General features: G+C 39.1%; 1 protein-coding gene across 4 annotated transcripts in view; it reads left to right on the top strand.

Annotated features, from left to right (window-relative positions):
• Window positions 1–13438, top strand: part of PARD3B (par-3 family cell polarity regulator beta) — a 1043826-nt gene that overhangs the window by 600627 nt on the left and 429761 nt on the right. For all 4 annotated transcript variants that reach the window (XM_065880246.1, XM_065880249.1, XM_065880248.1 and 1 more), the window contains 2 exons: window positions 4802–4934; window positions 11990–12086. In XM_065880246.1, the coding sequence (XP_065736318.1) occupies window positions 4802–4934; window positions 11990–12086 (230 nt within the window). The remainder of the gene's footprint in view (window positions 1–4801; window positions 4935–11989; window positions 12087–13438) is intronic.

Below are 13438 nucleotides of genomic sequence, written 5' to 3' on the forward strand. Positions count from 1 at the left end.
TATGCCCTAGACATGCTCTGATGGGTTTATGTGGCAAATTGGTGGTTGTATATTTTAGGTATAACTGGAAGGTGTAAAAATGTGCATATAAATTAAATAATTTATCTAGGGTAACAGGTCCATAATTTCCAGTTTTCCCCCCAGAAACTCCTAGAGCTCTGGACTTTACGAATAACGCTTTATTCATATTATAAACATTAAAGCGTAAAACATGCTTATATACTTTTTGGATGACATGCTAGCAGTGTCCCTACCTTAGAAAGTTCTTAATCAGATGTATATAATGCTCACTGTGAAGATCATTATAATGCAATCAGCTCTCTACATTCTTCCCTGTAATGTGTGCCTGGGACGTAACTAATTTAAAATTTGATCTATTAAACAAGCTTCTTGCTTCATGTTCTTAAATAAATGTTTTTAATTAAAGAAGTATTTTTGAAATCTTTTATCATGATTTCTTTATGGATATTTTTAATGTAAGCAATATTTTTACATACACATGAAGTGTGAACGTAAACTATTCTTGAAAGCTGATATCCCTAAACATTTCAGTTACATACAATTATATTATTTATATAATTATTATATTATACAATTATATATTATAGTGTACAGCTATCATATTCATCATAAGGTATTCCTAAAACATTATTTTCACTTATATAGAGAGAATACTTATTAAATGCTCCTAAAAATTATTTTAAGAAAAGATAAGAAAAAAGTCGATAATACTTAAGAGTTGAGAGAAACATCAGCAAATCACACATATATTCTCTAAGGACAAATAATGTTTTTGTGATACAGTAATACACAAAGTTAAAATAGGATCCTATTAAAACACACTAATATAAAATATTAGTTTTAATAATAAGTTCAACTTAAACATTTTAAAATGAAAAGATTTTGAAATTAAGACTGGAAGGTAGTTGGGGATGATAGTTGTTAAAATGTTGGGCTCTGGAGTTTTGGATTACTTGAGTTCAAATCCCACGTGGGTCATTTCCTGGCTGTGCAAAGACATACATAGTTGAATGCTCTGTACTTATAGATAGCAATACTGTTGTCTGCCTTATCCCTTCATAGATCCTCATTTCCCAGCACCTAGTAGTAGACAGTTGTTATATATTGTTGAATGAATGGATAAAAGTTGCATCTGAGACCCTACTTCATCTGAGAGGATAAGCTGAAGTAGTGAACTTATCAACTATATCTTACTTTGTCATTTTATCAGCTGTTGAAAAGGAGTAACTACCTTTTAACTTTTCTGTACATAACCTTGTAAATGTTAAATAAATGTAAATTTCCCAATTACTGGAGACTATGTATAATGAACCAACTCATTTCCAACATTTGTGTCTGCTTAAGTGACAGAGAGGTTTCCATGAATATTTAAGGGATTTTACTTATGTACATAGTCATGAAACCCTTATCGCTTGCTTCCTACCATGAGAGAATAGGCTGCTTTCTGGTTGAATTTGGTTCTTACTCGAGAGACCTAGACCTCCACAGAACCCACTTGTTGGATGCGGGTGTGAAGTATGACCTGTAGACCCCTGAATCACCCTTCCATGCATCTGTGTTTTAGATCTCCCTTAAGATGTCTTGGGACAAAGATACCTCAACTAATAGAAAAGTCTGGAATACACTGCTCAAGAATTCCATATCTGTGTAGATAGAAACAATAAAAGAAAAAAAAAAAGAAATGAACATGATTGCTAAAAGAGTTCCCTCCCCACCTCTCCACCTCTCATCTTCCCTTGTTTCATGTCTTTCTCTAAAATATGTGAATGCCTAGAGGATAAGTACTGTCTGTTTTCGTTATCCTTTACGGCACGTATTTTCATTTTAATTCTCACACTCTGGGCTGGGTTGACAATTATTTCATCAGAAGAAAGTACTAAGCCTTCAGTTGGTTGCCCATCCTCGGGAGTGTCTTTGTTGTTGTTGTTGTCGTTGTCGCTGTAGTTCTTTTTTTTTTTTTTAATAGATCTTTACTGGAGTATAATTGCTTCACAGTGCTGTGTTAGTTTCTGCTGTACAACAAAGTGAATCAGCCATATGCAAACATATATCCCCATATCCCCTCCCTCTTGCGTCCCCCTCCCACCCTCCCTATCCCACCCCTCTAGGTGGTCACAAAGCACCGAGCTGATCTTCCGGTGCTGTGCGGCTGCTTCCCACTAGCTATCTCTCTTACATTTGGTAGTGTATATATGTCCATGCTACTCTCACTTCGCCCTAGCTTCCCCCTCCCACCCTGTGTCCTCAAATCCATTCTCTATGTCTCCAACTTTATTCCTGCCCTGCAACTAGGTTCATCAGCACCTTTTTTTTTTTTTTTAGATTCCATATATATGCATTAGCATACAGTATTTGTTTTTCTCTTGTTAATACTGTTCACTGGGGACTCAATTGGGAATAAGAAATGGGACAAAAAGCTTTTTTTTTTGAGGACATTTAACCAAGATCCATTTTTATTTTCCCTAATATTTACATGCTTTCCATGGGGGATGAGCAGGCACTTGGCTCTCTCAACTAGTGAGAATCTCTGTGGTACCTATGAAGATTAAAGAGTGTTTTATTCATATAAAGACAGCAGCCTAATGTACAGATAATCTTTATTAAATTAAAAAAAAATCTGTAGCTATTTGATATCCCAAATCTGTTTTGCTGTGTCAAATCATATATGTTGTGTGCTCGTGTTTTTGGAGGATTCTTCAGTGGAACAGCAATCGCCCTCAGGTACAATAAAAAAGAATCTGTAACCTAGAAATGGCCTCAGTTCTGCTCATATATTCAGGGAAATCAATTAGTTAGATTTTGGAAGAATACCAAAATGGTTACTTGAACATTATATTGATATTAAAAAAAATACTGAAGACGCTACTTAAGAAAAGTCAAAATATATTGTCGTTGGGTATTTTCCCACATTACCCAGATGTACAAGATATGTAAACAGTTTTGATGAGGACCTCGTGAAGAATACATAATGAGCCCTTGATTGAATCAAAATCGTTTTAAACAGAAACATATTTTTCAAAGGATGAGCTTGAGGTTCAATTGTAATTCTATTTGAGCCTAGAGACTTGGTATTAAAAAACGGGTTATGACCTGTTTTTTTTTTCTTTTTTTCCTTCCCCAAAACATTTCCCTCCCCTGAGCTGTAAGCTCAGCTTGGTGGAAGCAGAATATGTTTAAAAATCCATTGTATTTTTTATTGGCTGGGACACTAATGGAAGGCTCCACGACAGCTCTGTTTTACAGGCTGAATATTTTAATTAGGCTGGTTACTGATCAGTTGTTGGGATATTGATTGCGTCATTTATCAAAGAGCTGGGAAAGCAGAAAAAAAATTTTGTTGTTGTTGTTAAAGCACTTACTATGCAAGGTAGGTCCTACCTCTCCTACCTTCCAGGGCTCCAGCTTTAATTTAGGAGTAGCTTGCCCCAGGCTTGGGTTGACTAATGAACCAGGGGCAAAAGGTAACACTGGGTGTGGAAAAAGTGTTCTAAGCCTCGACAAAAAGCTAAAGGACCTTCAGCAGCCGAAAACATGTTAATTATGAAGAATGCATGCATGGAATGTTTTGAATATTTTGTTTAACTAGCAGGATACCGAGTTTCTGTAACTAAAGAGGAAAGTAGAAATCAAATGCATTGTTTGGGCCAAATGCTCTTCTTCAGAAGGAAAGAGCTTTGGGGATCAGATCTATGTTTGTGTTTGGGGAATGTTCCTCTCACAAATGGTCAAGGGAACGGCCCTGAGATGGCTTTCAAATTACTTCTTTGAAATCTGTTAGAAGACACACAGTATGAACCAGAGCAAACCCCAGTTCTCTGTGCCTCATTCCTCTAGAAAAGTCACTAGAGCTCCCTGCGGACGGCCCATTCCTAGTACTTCGGCAGCACCTGTGGAACACGGTTTATTCTGGAGCTAGCAGTTTTAAGGAAACTGAATTTGTTTACAGACTATCAAAATCAAAACAGATGGGGGAAATATGGAAGAAGAGAAAAAAATCTCAGGAGAACCACTGTCTGGCATTGTCCCAGCAGTTTATTTTAGCTCCTGGCCAAAAGGCCTAGTGTCTGCAGTGGAACACGCTCATGACATTTCAGTGACAAACCTACCTGGGTTCTGACTTGTCCTAGAGCATATACACTTAGTCACCAAGGGAGAGGGAGACAGGAACCAGCTGGTTGGCAGAGAAACACCCTTGGCATGAACTGTATTCTTATGTTGACACTGCCACAAGCTGTACTCCCAGATGGAAGAAGATTTGAAAGAAGCTAGTTGTAAGTGGTGGGAAAGAATAATAATGTTAATCTACTTTTGTGCTTGCCATCAGCACTCCTAAGCCTTAACACCACATTGTCAGTATTTTTTATTGCCTGTTCAGAGATCTTTTAACTGATAGGGCCATTTTGCTTTTCCACAGTCGAGGACTTACGTGCGATAGACTCTTGAAAGATTATTCATAAATTGATCGTTCTTTCACTTTGCTTCCATTGACCAAGTTGGAACATACTAAGAAAGCGAACGTGGGGCTTCCCTGGTGGCGCAGTGGTTGAGAGTCCGCCTGCCGATGCAGGGGACACGGGTTCGTGCCCCGGTCCGGGAAGATCCCACATGCCGCGGAGCGGCTGGGCCCGTGAGCCATGGCCGCTGGGTCTGCACGTCCGGAGCCTGTGCTCCGCAGCGGGAGAGGCCACAACAGTGAAAGGCCCACGTACCGAAACTAAATAGCTAACTAACTAACTAACTAAATAAATAAGCTAACGTCATTTTAATTTTCATCCCTTAGGAACCTGCAGAGTGTGGGGCGTTTTCTAAGCCGTGCTTTGAGAACGGTCAGAATGCTGTAACCACCTCCAGGAGAAATGATAATAGTACATGGCATCCATTTGGCACTTACAGTCCACAAAACCAACAGAAAGGTAAGATTCTATCCATTCTCATCTGCTGCAAGTGGTGTGAGAAAACAGGAGAGTGTTTATTTAGAAAAAAAAAAAGGAACAAAGGGGAATTAATTAGACTAAGTGCAGACTTTGTTACTCTGAGTCATGAAAATGAGAGGTGGGTGGGAGATCTCACTCACAGGTTGTGAAGCAGATTCCTGGCATTGCCTAAAGTTTAAGTGACGGTTTCTATGCTTGCTGCCCCAAACATAGAGGGTTACATATAAAATAAAACCATGCCTGGAGAAACAAAATGACAAACCGTTATATTTTTTTTAACAGTCTTTTAATATTGGAAGTTACCAAGTGTAAATAACAACTAAACTTACAAAATATTGATATATGGAATAGTATTAAATCATAAAGTGGTCATAACACAGTTCACAGATTTATGCTTGTTTCTGAGCGGTAAATACTGTGAATCGAGACCATGATATGATGGTGGAATGTTTTTGTTATTGCCTCACTACTACTATCTTGTATGGATCACATTTCTAGTAGAGCTCTACATGTAAAGAAATTGGATTTTCTTCTTTGTTTTTCAAAAATTATACTTAAGGCCACCAAGAGAATTCTTTTATTTCCCTGCGTCTCCTTTCTTTAGTAACTTTACTTTTTTGTATGGCAAAAGCAATAGATATTCATGACAGAAAATTAAGAGAAAAGCAATAAAGGGAAAATTTAGTGGCACTCATACTTCAGTCAGAGATACTGATCAATAACATTATGTATATATTGAAAGTGTTTCCTTCATGTAAATATGTGTATATAAAATAAAATGAAATATATATTAAATGTTTAGGAAATTGCTTTTTAATTAATAACACATTATGAACATCTTACTATGTCATTGAATATTCCATAACATCACGTTCAGTAGTCTAGTGAGTGGAGGTGCTGTTTATATAATCAATCCCTTATTTACACTTAAGCTGTTACCCAAATTTAACGATGGGGGAACAATTTCTAGACTCTGAGATTACTCCATCAGAACAGACTTGTAGATCTGAGGTTCCTCTAGAATTAAATTCTTTCCTCTGAATGGGATGTTTTTTCCTCTGAATTCCTCTGTTTCAGTGAGAGTAGCAGCAACAGCTGTGATCGTTTATTGTTTACTGTCACATACAGTGGTGAGCAGTTTACATGCACACTCAAAGTGGGTGGTATTACTATCCTCATTTTACAGATGAAGAAATAGAGAGGAGAGTAAATGACTAACCCAACACCATATATAATCCCTGCAGAACCCGAATACATCTCCTGTCTCTCTGACTCAAGGTCATTCCCTAAACCACAGCATGGGCCCTGTCTTACATTGGTCTCTTGAAACTGTTCTTTCACCTCATCCCAAGAGTGACCCTTAGAAGCTGACTTCACTTTGTGTCAGATAAAGAAACACCCAGTATGTCTTTCCTCATCTTAATAAAATTAAAAGTTTTCTTGACAAAGCAGCGTCTCCTTCTGAGTCCTTCAGTCGCAATAGCAGGAGAATCTGGGGAAGGAACAGCGAGTTTCCCTCACACCAGAAGAGCCTTCTCTCTACCGCGTCCAAATAATGATCAAGAACATTCCAGCCTTTATATAACTTGATTGGCACTTAATTCTCAAGCAACATGTGGTCCAGTGACAATCCAAGTTCCGGGTTTTATTCCTAATTACACCAGTGATGTCCAAAGGAACATTGGACACATTACCTCCCATCCTCTGTCTTTTTCAGTACTTATAAAATATCGATGCTGAAGTGATAATTACGCAGTGTATTTTTAGAAGACATTGAGGTCCTCAAGGAAATGGGATACTATCTCTAGGAAGGCTAGCAAAGGCTAAAATAATGAAACTGTAGAACTAGATATAGTGTAAGGATCCACCCAGAGAAAAAATGTTAAATAATAAAGTCCACCCAAAACACACGCTAAAAATAAAATGCAGTAATACTTTGCAACTTCAGTAGAGTGTTCAGAGTTTGTATGTCACTGAACAATTAGAGTCCTTTAGGCACAGAACCACTGGGAGGTTCTGTCTCTTCCCTCCCTCCTGAGACATAGATCCGCGGTCCATAAGGTCACTGCTACACATCCTCCTCCCACCTCAATTTTCCAAGGTAACATCGAAAATCCAGTTGTTTTAAGAAGTGACCCCATTAAACATTATTTTTTAAAAAGCACAGAAAATCTATTGTCATTATTTCCTTGGGGATCTGTGATATAATACTTGGTTATAAGAATTAGGCTTATCAAAGCACAGATTTGTTATATTTTAATTATAAGAGGCCAGTAGATGGAATGCTCTTTCTTTTTATATAAGCCTATTGACTGAGAGACCAAAAAATGTATATAACAGAATTTATAGCATGATGCTGTAGAAGAATATCATGCCCATCACATCTTTGTGTAGCGTTAATAACATTTTCATTTTTGAGAACCATTGAGAGTTCCCGAGTTTCCGACGCACACGAGGTGGCCATAGGCCTCAAAGACTCATGAAACTTGAGTGAGTGTTGACTCGCCACCACCAAGCCTTTTTAAGGAGCTCCTTTAGAAAAACAAGATTGACTTGACAAAATGTAATGTCTAGTGAGGAGAGGAACTGTTACAGCCAAAACATTAACTTTTTTTTTTCCTTTCCTCTTTTACTTTGTATATTTAAAAATCCAATCTTGATATGCTGTGTTCCATCTATTTTTGTAATAATAGTACTACCACCCATTGTTCCACTGTTATTTTTTTATATATACATATTCCTGTCAAGCTGTTACAGAGAAAAGGCATTTTTAGAACTAACGTTTGTAGAAATTGTAACACCAGAAAATTCACATTCGCGTTGGAGAATTGCTCACAATGCCCGCAGTGGAATGAGTGTAGGGCTCCAAGATGGTAATAGGATGGAGGTTGTGTCCCAGGGGTTTACTATAAAATCCTATTAAGCATTCGAATGGTAATGAAGTGCACAAACACTGCATTTTCTGAAGAATCTTGCTGGCAGATCTCACCCTGGGCCAAGTTACAGCCTAAGCACAGTTTGCCTCTGGTTTGTTTTTCCCTCTCCTTTAATGGTTCTCATCTTCCCTTTGTGCTCTACTCCTGCTTCCTCCCCACTTTCAGTTCACACAAACTCCAGCCGCTGCCCCAGTAGCCCATTGCCTCAAGTCTGCCCAGGATCACCCACTGAGGTCTTCTCAGGACTTTCATCCATACCCCAAATCAAATGTTTCGGTTCTATGTCCTGTCCCACCGGATCCATGTGCCCTGGGGTCCTTTGAAGAGACACATAATAGTGTGATTATTTATAATATCTTCCCTCCTGGGAACCTGCATGTATCCACCCCCCTATAGCACGTAAGGCACTGCCGCTGCAGTGATGATCAGAAATTGAATTATACTTTTCAATTTTCCTGATGTTTCTGGGATACCTCCGTTGTGCAGAATGTGCTAGGCTGCAACGATGAATACAATGCTGTTATTGTTCTCAGAAACAGTCTAAAGTAGGGGTCAGCCCACTTTGTCTGTAAAGGGCCACGTAGTCAATATTTCAGGCTTTGTGAGCCATAGGATCTCGTTCGCAACTCGTCACCTCTGCCACTGTAGTGCGCAAGCAGCCATAGACAGTACGTGCATGAATGTGTTCAGTGAAACTTTATGTGCAAAACCAGTTGGCGGGCCGGTTTGGGGCCAGGGCCATAGCTTGCTGAGTTCTAGTCTAAAGGCACAAACTCTTTTGCCCTTCTTTTCTGATCTGGCCCTGGCAGGATGGATCCTATAAAACAAGTCACAACAATAAAAGATGGTGATTAAAATAAGGGTCATTTGGTCATGGATGAAGTAGTGACTAGAGGTGCAACGTTCACAGGCGATATATAAAATGACCTTGTACACTCAGTGAGATCCAGAAATACTATTTTTAGGGGATAAGAATTCCAGACTTTCACGGTGATAAAGGGCTTAACAAAGGTGTTTGGGCCAAGAGGGGAAAAAAATATTCTTTGCAGCAACTAGATTTGTTGTTTAAAAAGTACCAAGGATAAAGAGTCATCAGAGAAGATACTAACCTCTGCATCTATCGTTACTTTAAAAACACGTAGATTATTCATGTGAATGAAATAAGAATGAAAGTTAATGATCGTAATAAAACCAGAGGAGATGCTGAAGAAGAGGAAGGAGAGGAGGAAGAGATGGACAAGGAGGAAGTTACCTGTGGTCCAGTAAGAGAAATGAATGTAGATAAATAGGTGATAGACCAATAGATAGCTCATTGCAAAAGCAGCACGTGGTAAATGTTACACACGAATTATTTTCTGTAATATTAACAGATAGAGCCAAAATGTCAGTGGATAAAGGTATTGAAGATGTATTTCTTGCTCAAATCACAATCCAGGGAGAACTGAGGGACTTGGGCTCCTTCCATTGGTAGCTGGGCCATCTTCTGGTGCCTCATCCACTCATGGTTGCAGCTGGCAGATGGGATTTGAGGGGAAGGTGGGGAAGTTGCATACACCCTTCCTTAAGCACTGAGACCGGGCACAACATTGACCACAGTAACTCACATTCTCTTGGCAAGAACCAGTCTAGATACAAAGAGGGCTAGAAAATGGGGTCTGGGGTCTAGCTGTGTGCTCAGGAAAAAAGGGAGAACACAGACACTGGGAGCGCTAATATTCTCCACCACTGTTATAAAAGTACCTACAGATCCCAGAGCAACAGTGAAGGTTTCATGGAGAAGGGGATATTTGAGGTGGACCTTGGGAGAAGGGTGGGACTTTAATGGATGAAGTGGGCTTTGCAAATTATATGAGCAAAGACACTGGGGTAGGAAAACCTGGCCTTGTGGTCTGTGAGCAATAAATAATCTTGAGTGGCTAATGTGTAATAGGAGATAAAGTTGGCTGCTGGGGACACAGACCTTTATTCCGTAGGCAGTTGTGTGTGACTACAATGTTTTTGAGCGGGCAATTACGTGGTCACAGCTATGTTTACCACCAGTGAAAGATGGACTGAGAAGTTGAGGATGAGTGATTAGAGCCAATGGAAAAGATGTTGTTCCAATATGTCCCTTGTTCCAGTTTATCTTGTAGACCCTCTGCCCTTTTTCTCTCAGCAAATCTTTGGCTGCCTAACTGCTGCCATATTACCAGATCACTGGAGTCGGGACAGTGCAGGGGGACAGTGCTGGCTGCCTTTGCTCCTCATGCTTCTGTACCCTGATCATCTTACTTACCAGATTCCTGCTTCAAATCTCATCCCCTGGGACATGTCAGCACTGCTAGAACTGCCTCCATTTTATACTGGTCCCTGGGGCAGAGCTTGGAGCAAGTGCTTCCCTGGTGTATTCATCAGGGTTCTCCAGAGAAACAGAGCCAGTGGTGGGTGTGTGTGTGTGTGTGTGTGTGTGTGTGTGTGTGTGTGTGTGTGTGTGTGTGTGGGTTTGTATATGTATATATAGATTACATACACAGATTTATTTTAAGAGATTGGGTCACGTGATTATGGAGGCAGGCATGTCCCAAGGTCTGCAAGGTGAGTGGGCAAGCTGAGACCCAGAAGAGCCACTGGTGTAGTCCTGGTCTGAAGGCCAGCAGGCTCAAGACCTAGGAAGAGCCAGTGGTTCAGTTTGAATCCAAGAGCAGGAAAAAGGCAATGTCTCAGTTTGAAGACAGTCAGGCAGGAAGAATTCTCTCCTACTTGAAGGAGGTTCAACCTTTTCTATTCAAAACATCAGCTGATTGGATAAGGCCCTCCCACATAAGGGGGGGTACGATTTACTTTACCCTGTCTACTGATTTCAATGTTAATATCACCCCAAAACAACCTCACAGAATACTAAGTGTCTGGGCACCCTGAGCCCGGTCAAGTTGATACATAAAATTAACCATCAGACCTGGTATGTGGGCAAGTCAGAGTGGTTGTTACCAGCAGCATTTCTGAAGGACAAAGAGATGATTTTCTTGTTCTAGCAATAGAGTCTACCTTTTACAAATATCTCACTGTAATAGATCCACAGCAGAGTTTATGGTGTACGGAATAATAATCCTTTATTTACTCATTGGCACTCATTGCACTTATAAATCACTGCTTGAATATGCACCCTCTTATATAATCCTTGTATTCCTCCAATGAAGGTATTCTTATCCCTACTTTATAGATACAAAAACCAAGGTTTATAGAAGTTGAGTAGTTTGCCCAAGTTCATACAGCATTACAAGATTGGAAACATGCAGTCTTGCTTCACAAACTATATTCTTAATCACGATGCTCTATAATTTTTTTCATACATTATTTAATATTTTCATTAGTAATGAGGATTAAACGATACATAAGGCTTAGCTCAGTGTGTGGTACACAATAAGATCTCAACAAACCTTGTTATTAGTTGTTGTAATATTCAGTATACATGTCTATGTTTTTCTGTATGAAATAGACTGAAAAAGTAAACATTTTTAGCAGGTAGGAAAACTAGAACTCAGACCCCAGTCTTTTGCTTCCGAGGCCCCGAACTCAGGGTTTTCCACTGCAACACAGATGCAAAAAGAATATATATATATATATATATATATATATATATATTTTTTTTTTTTTTTACCTCTATGGTGTCTAAATGGTGAGTAGATATACTGTATCTCATGTTTTTTTTAAGTACTTTTTGTCACTGAGGCAAATGCTTAAATCACCATTTAATCCAGAGCATTCATTATAGAGTCTTGTTTACAAAAACGTTGTCATAAAAGAAATGGCTTGTTAATCTTCTACAAATCACAGGTAGTGAATATGTGTCAACCCTTCCTAGGTGGGAAAAGGTAGTTAAGATGCAAGGACTTCACTTGCCAGGGGTTGCCAGCAAGTCACATTATCAGGCTTACTTTTCCCCGTACAGGCTGTATTAGCGTGCATATAAATCCTTCAGTGCTGTGTGAGGACTTATTTGTTTCAAGGCTGGTTTCTGTGTTGGTGAAAATTACGTCTGAGAGATGGACTGAAACAAAACCAGGCGCTGGACGGTTCTGCCTCCTGTTTACTACAGCTTTATTTGTTCTTTGCTTATAGAGCTGTTGCTTCCCAATGACGGATGGGCTGAGAGCGGAGGACCTCCTCCTCCACCACATCCCGTTCTGGAATTGGGCCTTGAAGATTACAGCCACAGGTATCGATAAAATGATATACCATAGGGGCTTCCCTGGTGGTGCAGTGGTTGAGAGTCTGCCTGCCGATGCAGGGGACACGGGTTCGTGCCCCAGTCCGGGAGGATCCCACATGCTGCGGAGCGGCTGGGCCCGTGAGCCATGGCCGCTGAGCCTGCGCGTCCGGAGCCTGTGCTCTGCAATGGGAGAGGCCACAACAGTGAGAGGCCCACATACCGCAAAAAAAAAAAAAAAAAAGTGATATACCATAAATATTCCCCGGTATGATTTTTCTGGGAAAACCCAGCAACCTTATTGTAATTCTAGTTCTTTCCAGGATGGAGATCTCATAGTATCTGTAATTTCTTTCCAGCGAAAACTTCTCATAGCTCATATTAATACCTCAGATTGTTCATTTTTGCTTCCTGGAATTTAAGATTCATCATATCTTATTAAGATATATGAGAAAATTGATGAATTTTCTTTTACCAAGTTAAAAACTAGAGAGGTGGAACTCAAAAAACAAAAAAAGTTATATGGGAAGTTATGAAACAAAACTGAGAAGACATAAAACTTTTTTTTCTTTCTTATTTGCAATTGGCAAACCCTAAAGGTATTTTAAAAATAAATGTTCCAAGAAAGTTAATGGAATCTAAAAATTAAAGCAGCACCATATATAATCTAAACTATTGAAGAGTGCCCAATATTATATCCATTCTGTAATAGAAACCAAAAAATCAATAATTTTTAGAATCACACAAGCATGAGAGAGATTTACTAACATACACACCATTTGACTAGTAGAATTCATAGATTTTGTTCTTCTGATGAGTTTTAAAAATCATTAACTTGTCCCTTTGCTATTCTCTGTATTTATTATGGCTGTTAAAAACTGGATATTTCATTCCATTCGTGTCCCATGATAATCCTGTGAAGTTTTTTCATTTTTCTTGCAGCAATGCTGTTTTCTTTCAAACATCACTATTACGGTTTTTGTTTTGTTTTGTTTTGTTTTGTTTTTTTCAATCTGCTAAAAATAAAGCAATACAACAAGAGTACAGCTAACTCTATTAGCCAGAAGCTTACCTATATTTACCTATCTCCGACTTCTACATTTTTGAAGTCAACTTTTTTACTCAAATACAGTTTCTTGAACTCGATTGATAATCACAATAATGTCCTAGATCAGTATCTCTGGGGGTGTCTTGAGCAAAAGTCTGGACATTTTTAATTTTGCATGCTTATTTGCATTGCTTGCCTCAATCCTGAATCAAGAATGAGTTTGGTAGCATTAAAAAATCCATTTTAGGACTTGAGGACATGGGGAGGGGGAAGGGTAAGCTGGGACGAAGTGAGAGAGTAGCATGGACTTATA

This window comes from Phocoena phocoena, chromosome 7 (genome assembly GCF_963924675.1).
Source record: "Phocoena phocoena chromosome 7, mPhoPho1.1, whole genome shotgun sequence".
In the NCBI taxonomy this organism is placed as follows: domain Eukaryota; kingdom Metazoa; phylum Chordata; class Mammalia; order Artiodactyla; family Phocoenidae; genus Phocoena; species Phocoena phocoena.